Raw genomic sequence first — 21300 nt, forward strand, 5'->3', positions numbered from 1 at the left:
CCTGAGAGAAAAAAACAACTCTAATATTTTTATGTGTGTGTCTGACTGAATAGGACACATGCAGAAGAAGAAAAAAGAAGAAGAAACAAAAGCAAACTGTGGACAGTGGCTGCACATTTTATTCAGTGTGACAGGTAGCTGCCCTTTCAAAGTTTTCAGAATGTGACAGCAAGGCAATGACAAAAAAAAGGAGGAGGAGAATAAGCACAGCTTTTTTAAAAGTGAAAGCATGGCTAGCAGTTTGTGGCAAATATCTTTTTGCTATCCCTACATACATAAAAAGAAAAAACCTTCCAGACATGATTCATCTGTGTCTCTGCCCGCCGGGAGCACTGAGGTCCCATGTATACGATGGTTTCATCACGCCTGGCAAGATCGGTCAAGCACATAGAAAAGATCTGGAGTCCCGTATTTAGCTCAGGTCTGACCTTTAAGCATCCTCAGCCCTCTGGAAAACTGCGCACCCACATTGACACAATACAAAACAAGGCTTCTTTAGGACTCTTACAGCATATTGCTTTCAGTGTTTAACTATACATACAAAAGAGTCTGCTGACTGGTTTGTCAGGGTGTGTGTGGAGGGGTATTAATAGAAGGATTCAAGTGTTACAAAATATTTCATGAGAATACATCATGAGCAGTTTATTAGAGTAGCACGGGAGCAGCACTATGGTGGTATAAGAGGAAAACCACAAGCACAATGGGACTATACTACTGACTTTTTTCTCTCGTTGCAATATCGACCTTTAAATCCTTCATTTGATAACAGCCATTTGAATTGAAATCACTTTCTGATCATGTTTGGCAAAAGTAGGTAATCATACAATTCTGGATAAATAATTATTAAATGTTAATAATCCTCTTATTACGTTATCATAAACAATAGTACATTGCTTCATTAAATACAGAAATAAATAAATAATAACACAATCTACTATCATGTATACCCGCACTGATACCCCATCTATTCTTCTCAGCCTGTTAGCAGCACACCAGACAGGGTCATTAAGATAACGATATCATCACAGCTGCCTGTATATCTCTCATGGTGGCTGTGGTGTCTCTACATTTAATGTAAACCTATAAAATAATTCCTGGGAATGATAAAGAAGTAACACAGGCAAAATGTCTCTCGGTGAGCTTTGAAATCTTAAAATAAATCGTTCCAACAATGATGAACCAATTTCAGAATAAAGTCCAAAATATATTCTGGCTGTAAAGTTCAATTCCACTGTAACATCAAAGTTTTAGGTGAGATCATCTTTAAGGACAGTTTCTGCACTTTAGGTGTCGCACAAAGCATCTTTATGGCAGCATTACAAAATGTTATTTTCAGGACATTCCAGAGAAATCTGCATGACAAAGCATCGGAGATAATAAAATGACACGAATGAGGACGTCGTTTAGTCTATCGTATGTGTCCTGACGCTTGCACAGAAGAGGGCAGAGTTTGGAAAAATTCTACTAAGCTGAAATTTCTAAAGGCAGCGGCAGGTATTACTTTGTTACTGAGAGAATATAAAAAGAGGTCAAAAGCAGGTTACAAGGGGGAGTCAAAGCAACATTATGCATTTAAGCAAGAAGTTTCATTTTTATCAGCTTTTCTGTTTTTTGTGGTTCGGGTTAGGTAAGTTACAAATGTAATAATTACACAGTACCTGAAATCTCTATTAGAACAAGTCCAGTCAGTTTAGTATGTCTTCATCATTTATACTTTAAACGGCTTGAGTATGGTACATGTATACGGTAAGGGGCACTGTAAGCCAGTACGCAGGTCAAATTTACAGTGGTTGCACTTCCAGTGTTCTTACAAGAAATCAAAGCGCTCGTTTCCTCCGGTGAATCTTTAATTTCCAGTTTAATTCCTTTAGGGAAGTTCCAGTGTTGCCTTATTCAGTAGTGACAGTAAGCAGCATGGGGACACCTGGTGGTGGGAGATGAACACTGCCTCATGTAATCCAACACAAAGACCTGAACTGTATGTGCTTCGTAAAAGCCACAAAGAGATTCCGCTGATCTTTAGATTTGAGCAGGATATACATAAGTCTATTGAAATGGCACATCATCTACATCCTTATTTATCACTGTACATGTACATGTCTATGTCTAAAGGTGCTATGATGGGTAAGAGAAGTCTCTGGAGATGATGTGGTAGGTGACAGAGATGAACTTTTCACAGGCGCACTCTGGATATGAATAAATAAAACCAATTTACAGCTATAAACAGCAAAACAGAATCCATAAATTCTGGCTAAAAACACAGGATGGGTGTAAAATGAGGCAAATGAAGGGCACCATTCTGTTACCCAACTGATCCTTTTGGTTTCATTTGGTTGGTGAAAAGGTCACTCAACAACAACTGACAGCTGGGTGTGGAGCTCCACCTTTCAGAACTACTGAACTACTGAGCGGGCGTCCCTCGGGGTTCGTTTGTGGGGCCTGCTGACGTTCTGTTCTGCGAGATGCTACTTGATGTGGTGCTACAGTAAAGCGGGAGGTAATCTGGGGGCTCGTTTCACTCCGCCGCACTTTCTTTACGTGCATCTTTCTGCTGCTGCTCCAGCTCTCTCTTCCGCAGCTTTTCGCGCTGTTTCTCCATCTTTTCTTGGTTCCTCTTGGCCTTTTCCATCATAACTTTAAGGTCTTTGATCTTCTTCTTGATCAGTGTTCGATCCTGGGAAGAAGTGACCCCAAGAGCCTGAAACAAATTAGCAAAAATAGTTTTATATTTATTTCATAAGTATAATTATTTTAATCCTTTATATTTCTTTTGCCAGACCAGTTATGCTCATCTCATAAAAACACTTTATTGTTAGGCCTATACCCTTGGAACTACTTTTAGCAGCAATGAAGTCATAGTTTTCTGAAAACATGTATCAGTCTCTCACATAATTGTGAAGGAATTCATTATCTACTCTTTATGGAGGTTTCATTTATAAACAGCCCTCTTAAGGTCCTGGCATAGCCTTTTAATTACGTTGATATCTTTGAGGACTTTGACTGGGTCATTGTGATGTGATCTGTATTCTGAATCTAATTAAGATGCATTTAATAACAAAAAGGTTTCTGTTACCTTGAGCTCAGCGCTATTCAGCTGAAGCAGCTGCACTCCATCTATATTTTTGGCAGTGAATTCTGGAATATGGTGTTCTAAGTTTAGGCCCATAAGCCAGTGGGCCACTTGCTGTGAAGTCCATTCGGTAATGCTGCAGTTCTGCCACTGGTACTGCTTTGAAAACTGCCCCTCGTCTAGCATCTGAACATACATGACAAGGAAAAGAAGTACGATAAAAAACCTATCAGCTCCATCTTTAGTGCTCAATTTGGATGAATAATGGGCTCAAACCCAGTCAACAACATCAAAAATTCCACTGATGCCTACATTCAGCACGTAGAAATACTTAAATTCTGGGGGCCATGAAGAGAAAAAAGATCGTTCCTCACCAAAGATGTGTAGCAGTGAGACACAGACAAATGGTTTACACACAGCTCAACAGACACAGAGACACGCATGCATTAAAAGAGCCTCAGTCTCACCTCATCATCTATCATATCCAGACTCTGAATGTTGCAGCATAGAAAACAACAGAAAATGATTGGGTAGTTAACAGAACAGAAATGAAAAAGCTACCTCTGTGGTAACCTGGCAAATAAAAAAAAAGTGTTTTTCTGCAGTAAAAACAAGATAAGCTTTCGTGCAATAATGTAAAGAAAAAAAGAAAAACTTTCTGGATGTTTTCTATAAGATTACACACTTTATGCATGGGCTGATTTGAGCCAGCGAAGATAAATGAGCTTGTATTTATGGTTTGTGTTTCCATATTGAACGTCCACGAAGAAGTTTCGGGAACATTTAGTACCTCATCTGAGGACAGCACCAGCGTGTGTGAGCGTCCTGACATCTTGGCTTCACTGAGCAGACCGCTGATCTCTACTGAGCTGCTGCTGCTGGCACTCAGATCATCGCACAAAGTGGGTGCCTAAGAAATCAACAACACGTTCGTAAGACTTGTGGCGAGCCAACTGGCTCTGCGGCTGAATTTAGCCGATTAGTTGGAACGCTTCTCTGTTATCGATGTTTCTGTGCAGTGTTATGTGAAGCCCAACACGATGTAGATGTTACAAATTTATTTAAGAATGATTTTTTTAACTTGAGAGAGTGGACGGGGAGTGAATGAATCAAGAAAATGGAGTTTTTTTCTCCCAGAATGTAACTGATGTGCTTCATCGCCCTGTTTTAAAAAAATCAAAGATTATGTTTTAGGTGTTTGACAGGCTCCAAGAAGGAGTGTGTGCATATCTGTCATTTTTTAAAGATGCTTGAATAGCATGCAAACTATAAATTTGGCTGGAATTTACGTGGACACAACACTGCCCTGCAGAGAAACTTTATTTGACTACTAAACGTTCCCTTTTTCGCCTGAAATACACAGATTTATAGTTTCGGTGATATATGGCTAAGAGTGTAGAGCTTTGTCTTATGCTCAATAACATACAGTAGCTTGACTCAGTCCTTTTAGTCTCAGTACCATCTGAGGTCAAAGTGAGACTAATCTCAGGCTTAGACTGTCAGCTTTCTGGGAGGACTCCTTACCTAAAAGCTCCATAAAAACATAATTAAGAAGAAGTTCTGATAAGATTTATCTTCTCATGTGCACTCTTCTTAAGCTGAGGGTGTCTTGGGAGTGAGAGAGGACTGAACTGGTGCAGGATCAAAAATAATCTCCTTTTTAATCCTATGGTAACCCCATCTGATATTACACAGGATTAGCCAGTTTTCACGTAAGTTCCTACAACTTTAATCTTGTTGTATCAGGATGAGGTTTAACTGATTTTATACACATTAGAAAATGAACTCATTCACACTGTGATCAGATTTTTCTGCTAAAGTTAAATTAACACCTAAAATCAGATCATGTTTGCTAAATGATTATGTGTTTTTTTTAAGTGAGTTTCATCGACTGTTACACAATTAATTGGGCAATTATAAAGCAAATTATGGATTTCTATGGCTTTGGCAAGGTAATTTCCTTTTATATAAGCCCCAAATTACATCTTGGGGTACAAAATTATTTCCATTTCAATTGTTTGAAGCGTTATTATTAAACATAAAGGAATACAATACCACATAATGTGAATAGGAGAAGAAGTGTGGCCATGTGAGTGCAGTCTGTTCAACAGAAACAACACAGTTCATTAAAGCTACAAAGTGAACAGTAACCTGCAGTGAAAATGCAGACTTGTTAAAAACTGCACGGATGCCAAAAATACTTTTTTAAGTGCATGTATAATTGTGCACCACAGAGGGCAAACCAGACTATTATTCAGAGAGAATCACTATTTACCAAGGTACCAATGACCAAACCTCACACACCTTGGCCTTGAGGTACTCTGGACTGTTCTCTGCTGACGGCTCTGTGGAGCTGAGAGACAGAAAGAGGTGCAGGGAGTTCCGAAATCAGCCATCGTGAAGTAAACATTTAAAATCCTCGTGTTTATTAGATGGAGAGAGACAAGGAAAATGCAAACAGTAATACCTGTTTCCAGGTGAAGCTCTGGGATCTTTGTCCTTCACTTTGGTTTTCCTGTGAGGAGGTGGAGTGGAGTTGAGTAACATATGTGATGCAATTTTTTTGTTCATGTGCTTTGTTAACTATGAACCTTTAGTAATTATTCATACAAAATGACTTCCATAAAAGATCAGTTATTAAATTGTCTCTCCTGGCTCCTGACGAAGGCGGTCGCACTTTTCTCCTCCCCCTTTCCCTTATCTTCCCTGCTTGGCTTCTCGTGTCCTTGTCTAGTCTCGTCTACTTTTCTACTCTTGCCCTGGAACACTCTCACAGTCTGTTCTCTAAAACCTAAAAGGGGAATTATGGATTTGATCAACTGGTCCCTGAATGCAACTGACACCCTCTTCTCAACGAGAAGCCTGGGCTCGGGTGAGCCTGAGTGTCCTGGAGGGACGTTCCCTGCCGGATACACGATGGACGAGTGGAATAACTGGAGGGTCCTGTGCCTGGCGCGGCTGTCGATCGAGGATGTTGAAGACATCTACCTTTTCGGAACCATGATAACAGGGTTCTTGCTGATCGGAGCTGGCTTGGCCCTGGTTTATCGAAGATTAAAGAAAGCGGAATTGGCTCTTCAAAACCCCACAAGGCTGCCCGCTGTGATTGAAGCGATGGGACGACTTGTGACTTCTCGAAATAGGCTCATTGAACGCTGCACGGATAAGATCTTGGAGAAGCTTGAGGCTGCAGTGAAAACTCAGACTAAGACCTATGAGCGAAAATTGGATAAAATCATAGAGAAACTCACGGCTCTCCAACGGGAGATTGAGAGACCAGTGTTGGACTGCTAGTGCGGCTGTAAAATTGACATGCAGTTGTTCAAACTAAAGGAATACCACAATCATTTGATGCGGCTACCATATAGGCGGCAGCTGTGGTCTCAAGGCTGGAGCTGAACAAAACAAATTTTCACCCTGAGAACAGACTGTGTTTAGACTGTTCCTCCCCTACGCAAGGCCACCTGGGTCGGCTGGAAGACTGTTTACTTAGCCTGGCAGGGCGAAGGACACTCTCTCAGCTAAACTTGGGACACACACACGCATACACATACACTGATACACACTCATCCCCCCTCTATTTCCAAACGCCTTCGATGCTTGTCCCCTCCGGGGCAGATGGCGGGTCGACTGGTCCAGCGCAGAAATGCTGCAGGACCGGATGCGCTGTCTACACCGGCTCTCTCTTACCCTTACCCACCCCAGTTGCTTGTCTTGTATTTTTATGGTGTATTGACAGTCATGTGCTTTTTGTGCTGGGGTGTTTTTTTTCTGTTCTCAAACTGTTCTCCCAGTAGGAGCTCAGTCTGAGGTTTTTTTTCTCCTCCTCTCACCTCATGTTTTGTATTTTCGTTGTTTTTTTCCTATCAGTAGTTTTACCTATGACATGTCTTCCCAATGTGATGTTTGTGTAAAGTTCGGTCAGAGGGTTCCTTTGTAAATGCGCATGTGCCATTAGCGTGCTGCTTGCTGTAACCTATAATTTCTTTCATGATTAATAAAGAATTTCTGATTCTGATTAAAACTGCAGACAATAAAAGCTGTAAATAAATACAGCATGTTTTATCTGCTCATGTGTGTTCATTGCTCAGCATGTTTGTAAATGCTCATCTGGTTCATTTAGGTACACCTGTTCAACAGCTTGTTAAGACAAATGTGTATTCAGCCAATCACGTGGCAGCAACTCAGTGTATTTAGGCATGGCAAGAAAACCTGCTGAAGCCAAACCGAGCATCAGAGTAGGCTGTGGCTGCAGGTAGTCTGGAGTTTCAGAAACTTGGATGTTCCTGGAATACCATCTCTAGAGCTTACAGCATCAGGAGACCACACTGGGTACCACTTTTGTCAACTAAGAACAGGAAACTAATGATGATCTGCTGCAACATTTGAATGTCGGGTTCAGAATTTGGCAAAAAAGCATAGATGCATCCTGCTTTCTACCAATGGTTGAGGCTGCAGGTGGCGTAATGGTGTGTGGGAATTTTCTTTATATATTTTGGATTCCTTAGCATCAACTGAGCATCGCTTAAATGCCACAACCTACTCGAGTATTGTTGTTGACCATGTCCATCCTTTTATAACCACAGTGTACCCATCTACTGATGGCTGCTTCCAGCAGGATAAGACACCATGTCACAAAGCTCAGATCACTTCTAACTGGTTTCTTGAACATAACATTTTAGCACCTTACCAAAAGGGCATCCAGCCCAGTACAAGTAAGCTGTACCTAATAAGGTGCCCAGTGAGTGTACACAGCACTGCTCTTTTATACGTGATCCTTGTGTTTGATTAACAACTTCATTTATCAACTTCATTTGATGACATTTCTCTGGACAATGTACGATGCATCAATTCACTCAAAAAGTTAACATGTCATTGCATCATCTGCTGTCTTACCCAGGGTCCAGAGCTGGTCTCTGCTCCTCCAAACTATGAGAGGGGCTCGGAGACTGAGAACCTGTGATAAGAAACGCCCCACACTGACATTACTCTTACATCAAATGATGAGCTTAAAAGAGTTCTGCATTATCAGGATCCAGGAGTGCTAACCGTGGAGTGTTTTTCTAGGGGAGCCCTCTGCACTGGCCTGGACCCTAAGTGCTGGAACTCCTCCATCGCAAGAGGCCACACTACGAAACGGACCAGAGTGGCTGTGGGATTGACTTCCACGACCTTCAGAGATCTAACAGCAGAGAGAAGAAGAAACATCAAGTGTAATTTAAGAGGCCATAAAAATGTGAGAAATGTAACTAAGGAGAGAGCGAAAGAAAAGACAAGCAAAACCTCCAAAGAACTCCCACAGAACGAAGAGGAAATTAAGTGCAATCAAAGAATAAGAGATCTGAGCAGCCAGAGCTGCGCACTAATCTGACAGAAGTCACTTGACATACTTTCACCATTTCTAATTCCTTGCCCTCTTTTCCCCAGGAAGCGCCACAGTGCCTTAGCTTCTGTGTTCCTGCCAATTCTGATCCAGTTCTCGAGTTGTTTATCTAATCTGAACTTGCTGAGTTAAGTGACAGCATTAGCCAAACCCGAGCCTTTCATCCAGAAATAAAGACTGTGGCTGTTATTATCACACTGGGAGAGACAATAAGTTGTGACAGAACCACACACTCAATTAAAGTGGCAGAGCAACAAGCGGCAATTAATCCATTAGAAGGAATAAAGTGGAATGGACAGGGGTTAAAGGCCCACAAACACGCACATACCAAACAACCTGTGGTGAAATCTGAGACATATTAAATGTAAGAGTACGCTAATGAGAATAATGGAGCTCGTTTGATTAAAAGTCACATCTGTCTGCATCACGTCTGCTTCATGTTTCAACAGTTGTTAAATAAGAAATCGTGTAACTGTGTTAAGGTTTCACTGAGTAAAGGAAACACATGTTAATACAAACCTCTTCTGTGGAGCAGATGCTGTCTCTGGGAACTCCTCCGTAGCCCTTTATTTTGCTGGGTGAGTGGGGGGAGCCCTCCTTAGTGTCTAGAGTCACACCCACACATACAAGAAATGGTGAGCAAAAACAGCTTTTGGTATACCGGAGCACATCCCTTCATGATGACATCTGTCCATCCGTGACGTTTGTTTTTTAAATTTTACTTATTTTAAACTTCTTAATTTTCCCTGACCCTGTGTCGACACCCACATTAAACACATCTATTAAAAAAACCATCAACTCAGTTAAAATGTCCAAACTTCCCCCATGAGCGACACTTCTAATTAGGCAGACAATTATCATCGTTCTCCTCATTCCCTGAGTGCGCATGGAGATGCTGTCAGATGAAACAAAGACTGAATCACTTAAATTTCAAAAAGATAATTTCAGCAGACCCTGTATTCTCCTCCCACGTGTGCTCTCTCCTTTATATCCCGCTCAAGCCGTATCCCTTGGCCCCTCTTGTTTTAATATAGCATACATGGGCTGCATCATTCGTCTCACTGCTGATGCAATCACTCTGCTATCCTGTCGCTGAACTGCACTAGATATGGTGCTTCTTCTACTGTTCTGACGGTTACAGCCACTGAAATAAAGCCAGCGGAGCTTAAAAAGACTTGAGGAGAACAAAGCCTGACAGATGGGCTCAGGACTGATTAGTTGTTTGTTTTTATTTGCAGTAGTTCAGAGTGAAACTGGAGTCAGAGGTTCAAGCGTGAGGATTTTTAAAATGAAATGGATATTTCCATATTATCTACAGTGGAGTGTGCGAGTTTACAGTAAAGAACTGGATAATGCAATGTTTTTTAATGTACTTTAAAAGCAAAATCATCATTAAACTGCAAGATTCATTACAAAAGCTAACTTAGCACAAAAGCTATAAGAGCGATGGCTAGCCAGAGCTAGCGAAATGTGCTAACCAGCATTTTTAGATCTTTGTTCAATCAATGAAGTGTAAATAAAGAAGGCAAATAATCACCATGATTGCTTTTCTTTTTTAATTTATCAGTTTTTTACTGATTCATACAAAACAAACCAATATATGACAGTGAGCTTTAGAGGGACTGGTAGGCAGCTCTGGTTTTACTCCCACTACTCCCACACCTGCTAAGCAGTATTAATTTCACTGACCAGTGATTTTCATCATAGTTTTTGACAACCTTTTTTTCTTTAACGAAAACAAGACAATAACTAAATAAAATTAATGCACAGGGACAAAAACAAGATGGAAATAGTCTGGAGAGACAAGATCCAATCAGAATTTATTAAGTTGTGTTTTTGGTTTTTATGCTACAACTAGGACCCATGCTCCCTGTTTCGCATGAAAATGGGACAAATTTTTTAACACTTGTGAGGAAGAGAAGAGCAGACAGACGGACACATTTTGCAATTAATGTAAAGGAAACTGAAATGCTAAACTGTGTTGAGAATCTCTCATCATAATCTCGTGATATTTAAAAGACTAAAACTAAAAGAATTTAGATGCGTAAATTATGATTAAAACTAAATAAAGTTTTAATCAGAAGATAAATTAACACCACTGCTAAGCTAAGTTAGCTAGCTGCTTGGTTCACCTTTAAATTCCAATAAAATTCTTACAGATGTGAATGACATTGAGCTTCTTGGTAAGAAAAACAAACAAACAAAAAGCAGAACAACAACATATAGAGATATTATACTTTTTCCATAATGGGCAGTTCCCACATAAACAGACCTCTGGCTTGTGTTGCAGCTCGGCTCGGGCTGTGCTGTTGAGCGCTGAGCCTCTCAGAACTGCTGCTGTTGTTGTTGTTGACCTGGATACCGTTCTGCTTCATCAGCTGCATTAGCTCCGACTCTAATGTTGCAATCTGTAGAGAGGGGCAGACCGGTCGATGTCAATCACCTGTAGGCATATACCTGTCAAACAGCTGCTTTAAAGCGCTGGAACAATTGGTGACACGCTAAGATCATCAGAAAACACATTTATACTTGATCTGAAAAAAGTGGACCTGTAATTCTTTTTCTTATTTCCAGTCATATATTTACTGTTACAATTAAATTAAACATGACAAAAGTTTAAAATGACGAGGTCAGCATCTGTGCATGTAATCCCTATGAGCTAAAGCTCAGGCTTCAAATTACTCCAAACTCTCAGTTTCAGGCAGGTTTTACTAGACTTGGCTCTGTATGATGTCACTGAGGGTGGACATCCTTAATATGGTCAGCTCTGGCACATCAGAAGATGTTGGAGCTCAGAGTGAGTTAACTCCTGAGTTAATCACATTCCACAGTAATACCACAGTGGTGACAAAAAGCAAGGAAAAAAGAGATTTCCTCCTTAGAAAGCTAGCTAGGAATACGCCACTGCAGCCCACAACAGTGTACAAAAGAAAGGTTTTACAGTTTTACCAGTGTTTATGTGGACTGTCACCATCTTCAATTGTATAGTCGGCGTTGGAAATCCAAATCGAGTGGGTGTTCCAGTAAACAATCCTGAGTCATGAATTGGGAAGGGAATGCAGTGACAGCTCTGGCTGTAAACACAGAAGCCTCCCCACCTCTCTGCTGCTCAAACCTTTTGTTTACAAGGGACAGCCAATCAGAAGAAAGTCTGCTTAGGTAGTGGACCTAAAATAGCTTGTTTCATATCCTTGATGAATGAGGGGCTGCACAAAGGAGCACAGACCTAGAAATCAGTTTCAGGGGTTGGCCAAGTGTGTACAAATATCTGAACATATAGTACAATTGTTCCAGTATGTCAGTGTAGTTAAACAGAGACTCTGTGTGTTGTTGTACAGAGGGAGTATCAGAGTATAAAGAGTCTACTGTTTTCCAAAACTCTTACCTGTGCCACCCTCGACTATTTACCCTTTGAAATCCAGTAAAGGAATGAGTGTCGAATGCAAAAAATAAAGGCTTGATTGACAATTCAGCTGTGAAGAAAGGCCTAAAGGTTGATGATTAAACCTCACACCAGCACGATTATCTTTGTGTCGCACTTCCTTTTTATTGAAAGGAGTGAAACGACAAACAAGAGGCGGCAGAGGCAGTACGACATGTAAGAAAGGTCATCCACTCTGCAATCAAAGTTATAAAGTGAAGAAAAGAAAAAAGAAAAAGAAATCAATGCCAAGTTTTACAACAGATGTGACCACTGGGCCTGAGCACATCACAAGAAACACCAAGTGGCAGAAAAAGCACAGGAGGGTGCTCCTAAAGATCTTTATGTCCATGCTGATTATTGGCTTTGAATGTAATTTCACACAAAGCCAGACTGTGTCGCTCATTAGCATATTTTCAATGTTATTTAAGGGCAAATAGCTTAATTTTACAGGCCCACTCTGAACAGCCTCAAGGCAGGAAGCTATTCAGTTATGGCAAAAATGAAAAGTGGATAGAAAAAAAAAAAGATAGCTTACCCTGACTTGCAGTCCCTGGATCTCAGCCAGGTGAGCTTTCTCAGCCTCCTCCAGCCGCCTCCTCTCTGCATCCTCCTTCTGGATGAACTCCACCTCTCTGGAGGAACAGGAGGCGGGGGAGAGAAGATGTGTGTTAACACAGGAAACAAGATACAGCTATAATATGTGCATGTGCACATTTCATCATGTGTGATAGTGCCTTGCCTCTCGCTCAGCTGTGGTAATAAGGGAGTTGAGGCTGTTTGAGGATGCCAGAATGACTCATTCTACCCCGATCACACTGTTCCCGGTTAACACGCACATCTTTTTTTTTCCTTTTACCTCTACTTTACCCTCCTCTATTTGCTTTCCTTTCTCATTTCTTCATCACATCTTAAGTCCTCCCACTGAGGATGTGAGGGAGAGACACAAGGAACTTTAAGCCCCTCCAGATGGATGCTCTCTCCTTAAAGGTGCATTTAAGGGGATCTGAAGACCTCCGTGATGGGAGACAGAAACAATTTCCAGGTCAAAGGAGGAAAGAGCACGCGAGGACGTTTGCATAATGAAAGGCACACAGTCTCTCTCCTCTGCAGCCCAGGCCGAAGGTACAGATCAGCATGGAGAGTTTGTTTCACCGCTTTGCTTCCATTTGGCCTGCAGAGGCACAGCCAATTATATCCAGTCACACTGAAGATGAGCAGGAGAGGTTCTGAAATCAGTGCACAGAAAAGGAGGGAGTGCTGCACTGCATTAAAATGGAAACACAGTTCTTACTGTTGAACTGGGATAATGCTTAAAAGAAAGATAGTTGGTCCAGCTCACAGATGGAAATGAGGTAGATATTCTTTTTCAGGTTCACTGAGAGAAGTGAGGGTAGCTGTAAAAGGAAAAACAAAGGAATTCATCCAAGTTTTTTTTAAATTAAAACATATGTTTGTAGGATTAATGCTAAAATACTCATTTGAAAGAGTTGAAGTGTTATAATAAATGTGAGGTTTCGCTCTTAGCTGTTGCTTCTCTTGGCAAGCTGAGAAGAGTACATTTAATGAAAGCACCTAGGCAGAGGTTTCTGACTCAGTTATGCTACAGTAACATATGGAAACAGACTGATTTTGTATGAAGTATGGCTAACTAGACAAAATTTATCACACATAAGTCTTTTTTTTGCCCTGATTTCAGTCCCTCGAGAAGTAATCAATGTTTTTTTCTTACATAACATGCAATATTCATAGAATTTGAAACTATGAAACTTTGTTAGGACATTCTTGTCTCCTTCCCATTTTTAATCACTCGGATGTTCAGTTTTTAGTTTTCCCAATGCACTAGCTTCCATAAATCATTTCTGATTAACTGCTAGCACACATTAGCACATTAAAATCTGAAACTGAGTGAAAATAGTGAACCGAACCTGGGATTGCCAGTATGTGACTTCATAAATACCTGCAAGATCATATATAATCATATAATATCATATATAATTTATATAATCATATAAAAGACTATAAATAGCCTCACTGAAGTTACCTCATATATGTGACTATAAATTGCAATGATTTTTTTTTTTAAATTGTGTACATTCAGCATTCTTTCAGTTTGACTAATGTTGTAAACTCAGATAAATGACCCTAATTAGAAAGTGCATGATTAGTTACAGTAACCTAAGTTGCTGCTGGTGTCCAGCAGACTTACATTTTCAAACTGTTTTAGCAGTTGAACCCAAAACACTGTCATTGGTCCAATGCTTAATGTAACTGAGATTTGATGACCAACAAAAATAAACACAGTGAGAGGTCCAATGTGATCAGTTTAACCAGAGTTCACTCACTTCTGCTGGAAGTCTTTGATGAGCTTCTTGGCTTTGTTGTACTTCTTCTCCAGAGCCTGGTACTGGGCCTGGGCCTCCTTCAGGTGTTCATTGACGGTATGGCAGAGCGTCTGCGCCTCGATCCAGTAGCTCTCCAGCTTCAACATCCTTTCCTTGTTCTCCTCGATGCTGGCCTTCAGCTGGCTCTTCTCCTTCTCCCAGCGCTGCTTTTCCCGCTCCACTGATGCCAGCTGCAGGACAAAATCAGCATTGTCCAATAATGTCCAACACTACATATACAACATATTACAGATATACACATGCCAAAAAACAGGCACTTTTAACAGGATATGTAACCAATATTGAGTAAGAAGTTATAGACTGTTTTTTAATTGTTAAAAAACGAGCTTGTTGGACGTTTTGAAGGTCTCAAAGTAAGACAAAATCAAACCTACAGTTATAAAATCAGCAAAAAAAAGCTAATAAAACCTCCTTTTTGGAGCAAAGCCTTATTAAGAGTACAAACTGCATCACAAGGAACATCGTTACTGTCATGGAAAAAGCTTTATAGGCACCACTTTGATCAAACTGCATATGAAACACCGTTATTTATATGCATGCAGGCACAAATGCATTCACAGAGACCCTGACAACACTGAGTGCTTCATGCAAAGAGACAATACAACCTTCAATATTTGTACAAAGTGTATTTAAAGTATTTTAGCTGTGGATTGTTTCTGTAAAACATCTCTCGCTTATAACGCCAAAGTCTATCTCCCAATCATTTCCACCAAGCTTGAACCGCTGCTCACCAGCTATCCTGACCCCAGTCCCACATTGATTTAAAAATCATGTGAACACTGACAAAACACACCCACAACCAGTCGCCTGATTGCCCACTGACGGTTTTAATCCCTTACCTTGTTTTTCAGTTTCTGGATCTCGGCCTCGGTCACCGTGTGTTTGATTTGGAGCTGTTGGTAGCAGAGGAGGAGAAAAAAAGAAAACAGGAGAGAAAAGAGAGGGCGGTCAATAATCAAATGGATGGCTGAGCAGGCTCTCTGTGCCGTCGATACAGCGTGATGGACAGAGGCAGCCGACTCTGTCCTCCCCCTGACAGCGTCCCAGCTCCAGCACTGACATGCACTCTCAGAGGAGAGGCAAGGAAAGCTGAGGGATGCATGAATTGCTAAGTAGTTTAAAGAAGCCATAAAGGAAAAAAAAGTCATACATTTTCTAACATGAAATAACGTTTTGCATTTTTAATGCAATGTTAAAACTCTTTAAAAAAAAATCTAAGAAACTTAGGTGTTAGTTAGAGGTACAAGTGTATATGGGTGGTCCATTAGAGGCAGACAGGAAGTTAGATAATGACTGAGCAGACATAAACAGGAGAAGAGGAGATGCAGAGAGAGAGAGCAGGATATGGAAACAAGTGAAAGCTCTGAGAGAAAAGTAGAGGCGTGACACACAGAGCACTGGCAGAGCTTTTTTAAAGTACTAATACTGATACTCATACTTTTTTCTAATTACTCCTCCTGAAAAATTCTTCTTTCATCATAAAAATTTGATATTTGCTTTCAAACATATGTATATACTGAAAAAGTGTTTCTTTGTTGCAATCATTCACTATCTCTGTATGAGCTGATGTACCTCCAGTGGCAGAAATTAGTTACAATACCAACAGTTCTGCTTCTGTTTAAAAATTCACTTTAAAGTTTACCAAAAGTTACTGTGAAGTTTCAGTAGCGCAAGTTAAGAAATTTTCACACAACTTCAAATCATTTTGGTAGAATCACATCAGGATATTTTTCACACTTCTCCTTTCTCACATGTCGCACACGGCGGGAAGTAGGTGGCAGTGCTGGAAATACTCTGTGAGGCTGAGAAGAGGGAGCTGCCTGGATAGGAGGCAGTGCATGATGCACACTCACTAGTAGTGAATGCAAGAGGATATGAGCTGTTCTGTTCACACGTCAGTGCAATCCAACATCACACAGCTTATTTATTAGGAGACTGACAGGTTTAAAAAGACCAGCTAATGTTCAAAAGTCTGTGTTCGACGTTTGTTCTTAAACACACGGCTACTGTGTAACTCCAAGAAAACTTCAGGGCTCTGGTGCATGTGCAAAAATGGTAGCTGTGTAGCTTTCGAGGTTCCAATCTTTTTGGTCCAAAAGTTAATCTGCTTCTGCATAACATCTTCTAACAACTTCTAGAAATCCTCGGACCTAGTGAGCTGAATAAAGCTCAGTGATGCAGCAAGTCTAAGAGTGAACAAAGGAAAAGAAATGACTGACTAAAGTGGGTACATGTTGGGATAATGACTGTGTTAGACCTGCAGAGCGTTACATTTTTGCAGAGCTTTCATTTTCAAATATAAAGAGTCATCCTCCCCTTTTTTAAAAGAGGTTTGACTAAAACTGGGCAAAAATAATTGCTGCCTAAATTATAAATACAGATTTACAATGTGGGTCAATCTATGTAGACAGTGACAATTTATCTCAATTAATCATCATATTATCAGTGAAAGATTGCAACAATTGCAAACTTTAACCATTCGACTCAATTCAATCAGAAACTGACTGTTTCTTATCACCATTTGTTGTCATCATTAAAGTCACAGCTGACTGCAGATGGTTGCAGACCTGGGACCGTTTTAAAGCAACGCCATCACAAGTTTGGTCGTGCCAATTTTTTTCATAGCACAATTATTAATCATTGCTGTTTCAAACAACATCTTGTATCATCACATTTTCTCTCTGTCATTTACAAAAGCCCGACAGCTCCATAGTCAACTGCTTCCTAAAAGACTCCAAAAACAGAGAGGCGTTTAAGAATGAAAGGGAAAAGCTGAACTATGGGAGACAGGTCAAGAAGCAGAGAAAATGACAAAATGGAGTAAAAGCACACACCCTGAGCCCAGGGATTACATTATATTTTCACTCGATATCCACTGCAGTGCCTGCAGTGCAGCTGGAGCCATTTGTTAAATGTGTCATACAGCAATTGTGGAAGGCCGGTGGTGCCACAGCGATGATGGTAACGGTGTTGGAGCGCGAGATCGATATTACCAGCTTTTTAGCAGCATTAAAGCATAAATGAGATAACTGTCAGTAAATTTATGTTCTGTTTCATTGCCGTAATCTTCAAAGTGAGTTCACTGTTAGCGAAGGTAGCAGAGGTTCAACAAAGAGAGCTTCTATTCTGAGGAACCCAGTGTGTGAAGCGCTGCAAAGATCTGGTTCAAAACCAGCTTTATGGTGTTCACTCTCATTCTTATTCTGGGAGTTTCGACTAAAAACACGGGCAATTAGGTGTAATGAGGACTTACATCACTTTGTGTTCACACCTCTAATCATTCAGATTAGCAATTAGGGAGGGTAAGCGGATCGCAGATCTTAACAAAAGCATAGTTTTGCCAAGTTAAGCAGAGGCTCTATTGTGTTTGTCTCTTCTGTTGTTAAATTTAATTACCTTTTTTCAGTAGCTAAGCAATTCTGGTGGCTTTGCGGGTGTATTTGCAATGTACGCTTCAAACCACTGACAGAGAAAAATGCTGTAGGCTCCCATCAGTTATGTAATCAAGACTCAGCGGCGTTTCAGGTTACCTCTCTGAACTTCTGGTAGAGTTTAGTGGCGTCCAGCTCCGACGGAGACAAGATATCCTCCGTCTCCGGTAAGTCAAACACTTCGATGCTCTTCTCTCCTCCCGCCACTGTTGTTCCTGCCTCCTCCTCGTCTGTGGCGTATTCTCCCGTCTGCTTTAGGAGGAAATGTAAAATCACACGTGGAGACAATTATCTGCATGAATATTTAAAACAGAGCACAAAATATAAATCCAAGTAGCACACACCCTATTTTTTAATCTTTACTGTAAAGCACACATGGTTAATGTTATCACATTTATGAAGAATAAATAGAAGCAACCAAGGTTGGTTTTCAGTCTGTCTGTCATTCATTTTTAAATGACAGAGGTTTTATATTAGTAAAGGGTCCCCGGGGTCTTGTAAAAGTGACATTTATTTGCATGCTGTCATCACAAGTCTGCAGGCGCAGCAGGAAAGAGCCAGCAGAACTTCTACAAACTTTAGTCAAGGTTGATATCTATACAAACTCGCACAAAACCAGTGAAATGTGTGACAGATGTCACTTTAAGTACAGTGCGAACACAGCAGTGGTATCTGAGGTGAAATGACTAATTGAACAGGCAGTTAGCCATTCCTACAGTGAAGCCAATACAGCTATTAGCATTCACCCTCCAGTGAGAAGTTAACAGGCTGCAGAATAGCCTAAACAGACAAAACAGATAACCTGTCAGGCTCCAACTGTGACATTTAATTATCCAAGGCTGTAATCATGTTGGAGGGGATACATCCCCCCTTGGATTCAACTATGATCAAACTGCCCTGCCAGTAATTTCTGCAGACAGCAGTTGCTTTTATTTACTTTCCTTTTCATTACAAGTAGAAGACACAAGACACCCAAGCCTAGATTTGGTCTCGCCAGCAATGCTCTTGTGGTTACAGCCTTGTATTTGTCACCTTTTACATCCTTTCCATCTTCTTTCGTCTGACTACCCGAAACTCAAGCATGTTGTTGAAGCCGTCCTCGCTTCACCTGCTACTTTACATAAGTAATGCTATTTTAATGCTGCCGGTTACATAAGATTTAGGTAACCATGCCTAAACTTTGTGTGAAATAAATCAGTTTGACAGCCTGGTGAGCTGAAATTATAATTTCTTTAAAAGTAAGCCATCAGATAAGTTATGCTGACAAAATCTGTCACTTTTTGGGGTTTGTGTTTTTTCAAAAATTACTCACCATCTTGCCTCAAGTGCAACAAGGTCACATGTCAAAACTAGTGAGGTATGAGCATGCAGCGGGGCTAACGCTACGACTGAGAAGGCCGGGGTTTCTTAGAAATAAAGAGACTAATGAAAGTCACCGGAAACAACTTATTACTGCAGCTTTTAGTAGTACTTAAATGAAAACTATTTTGTGTTTTGACATTTATATTACACTGCATGTATTCAAGGCAGTTTTTCTCTTCTCTGATGCCCAAAACACTGTATAATGAGTATTGGCAAAAACCATTAAGCACTGGGCCCAAATGGATTTGTTGATTCAGTCTTTGGCTGATGACCAACAGACTCGAACACTTCCAGTGAAGCTGCTCCATGAAAACATCTGCAGTTTACTTTTACCTTTACCCCCTGGAAATTTGCTTTCTCATCACAAATACATTTTATAATCTCCATATGATTCAGAAATGATAAAGGCTTGATATGCAACAATTAGCTTATACTGTGAGTTTCCATCATCAGTTGTGTAATGAAATGCAGAAAATATTTGTACACTTGTCTTTGTACCCGCGCTCCACATGCACATTTACACACTTCTATGCCTCTGCTCTCATCTCTACTCATTACTGTGCCCTACATCTTCTCCTCATCTTTCCCTGCACATCCCTCCAACTATCTCCCAGATAGCAGGGCTCAGGCCTGATTCAGTCACATGCATCGCAATCAAATGGTCCCATTTCCATAACAGGCTCGGTTGTTAAAACAGTACCATCTACATACATTAAGCTACCATTTACAGATGGTGGAGTTGACCATTAAATACACAGGAGCACCGTCATCATCACAGTATAACTTCCTCCTACTGAATGTATAAAGACAATCCTTTTTGAGGGTGCCCAGCATGTGATGCACCTTTGACTGGAAGCAGTTTTGACAGATACAGGAGATCTTTCCTGCCTCACACCACAACATCTGTATTTATTTTATTTATGTTTCTACTCATTAAGCTTAACCTATTATATTTAATTCAACTCCATCTTTAGCACAATTTTGTAAACTTATTATTACTTTATTGCTTTATTTCATTATTATTGCTATTCTATTATTTTTTCATTATTAATGTATTTATAATACTAAGCTCTTCTACTTTATATGTTGCGTTTAATTTTTTGGCTGCTGTAACAGTAACCCTCCAGCTCCACCCTTATTATTATTATTGTTTTAGCACATACTACTATACTGTTAATTTTGATAACTGAATTATTTGTCTTTCTGTCACTATTATTTATTCTGTTGAACATTACAAAGATTGCATGAGATTATTTAGAGGACCAAAGGTTGAATATAAGACTTGTGGGCTATGCTTCCATTTAACTGTTAACAGATGGGCACGCATGTGTCTGCTGCATGTCTGTTGTTAAATGATGGCGCACTCCTCCTTCCTCTTGGGATCCGATTCTAAGCACCAATAAAGAGCTGAAGACTCTGTTGCAGCCCTCAGATTGAGAAATAACTCCCAACCACCCAATGACTCTTTCTAATATTTATAAAGATTTTAATATTGATGAGCTCTTTTTACAGCCACGCACATCTTTGTAATCCTTTTGTAACCGTTTACCCTATCAGCAGCAAGTTATGGATGCCTTAGTGCTCCACAGAGGCTGATTTTGATTCATTTTACAGCAGGCTCTAATCGATGTATGGATTAACAAATTTAATATAATCACCATTCTTATGTTTATATGTCCATGTGGGGATCTGTAAGGAAAAAAAGCCCTTAAAGTGTTTATTTTCTTTTTCAACATTGAAACATTACATTTGAGCCTTAACACTCTGTAGGAGCTTAGGCAGTGCTGACATGTAGTATCAGCATTCAGAGCCTGGAAAAGAGTTTCTTAAGCATGAAGAGTGCTCTCAATCCACCGTCTGCAGGGAAATGAAAAGCTTCAAAGAGCACTGATGAAAACAGTGAAAGATGTCTGGTAGTGTTTGTCTGCATGTATATCTACGCATGAGTGCGGCTGTTCCTGTGTATGTAAGTGAGGAAACACTTGGTATTGATTTATGTTACTACACTGTGTTATGTCTTGTGTATACACAGTGTAAGAGTGTCTACATGAACACACACACACATACACAAAGATATGAAGGCCCCTGAGCTCAGTGTCTGGTGGATTAAACAAGCAAGTAAGCAGCAGAATCAGAGAAAGAAATGCTGAGTGATGCTTTCGAGGACCGACACTCGCATGGCATCCTCTTAGTATGTGTGGCTGAGAGAGAGGCTGTTTTGTGTGTCA

At 40.4% G+C, this 21300-nt stretch overlaps 1 protein-coding gene across 5 annotated transcripts in view; it reads right to left on the reverse strand.

Annotated features, from left to right (window-relative positions):
• Positions 1-101: 101 nt before the first annotated feature.
• Positions 102-21300, reverse strand: part of ppp1r9a (protein phosphatase 1, regulatory subunit 9A) — a 52856-nt gene continuing 31657 nt past the window's right edge. For 2 of the 5 annotated variants that reach the window (XM_084919002.1, XM_084919001.1), the window contains exons 7-20: positions 17810-17962; positions 15119-15172; positions 14220-14449; positions 12413-12509; positions 10726-10861; positions 8973-9058; positions 8120-8252; positions 7967-8027; positions 5538-5585; positions 5375-5423; positions 3861-3980; positions 3538-3561; positions 3074-3256; positions 102-2698 (exon numbers count right to left, since the gene is read on the reverse strand). In XM_084919002.1, coding sequence (XP_084775128.1) covers positions 2516-2698; positions 3074-3256; positions 3538-3561; positions 3861-3980; positions 5375-5423; positions 5538-5585; positions 7967-8027; positions 8120-8252; positions 8973-9058; positions 10726-10861; positions 12413-12509; positions 14220-14449; positions 15119-15172; positions 17810-17962 — 1557 coding nt within the window. In that variant the 3' untranslated portion in view covers positions 102-2515. The remainder of the gene's footprint in view (positions 2699-3073; positions 3257-3537; positions 3562-3860; positions 3981-5374; positions 5424-5537; positions 5586-7966; positions 8028-8119; positions 8253-8972; positions 9059-10725; positions 10862-12412; positions 12510-14219; positions 14450-15118; positions 15173-17809; positions 17963-21300) is intronic. The other 3 variants (XM_084919003.1, XM_084919005.1, XM_084919004.1) reach the window with 3 other exon arrangements.

This window comes from Perissodus microlepis, chromosome 22 (assembly GCF_051167445.1).
Source record: "Perissodus microlepis isolate ML-2025 ecotype Zambia chromosome 22, ASM5116744v1, whole genome shotgun sequence".
In the NCBI taxonomy this organism is placed as follows: domain Eukaryota; kingdom Metazoa; phylum Chordata; class Actinopteri; order Cichliformes; family Cichlidae; genus Perissodus; species Perissodus microlepis.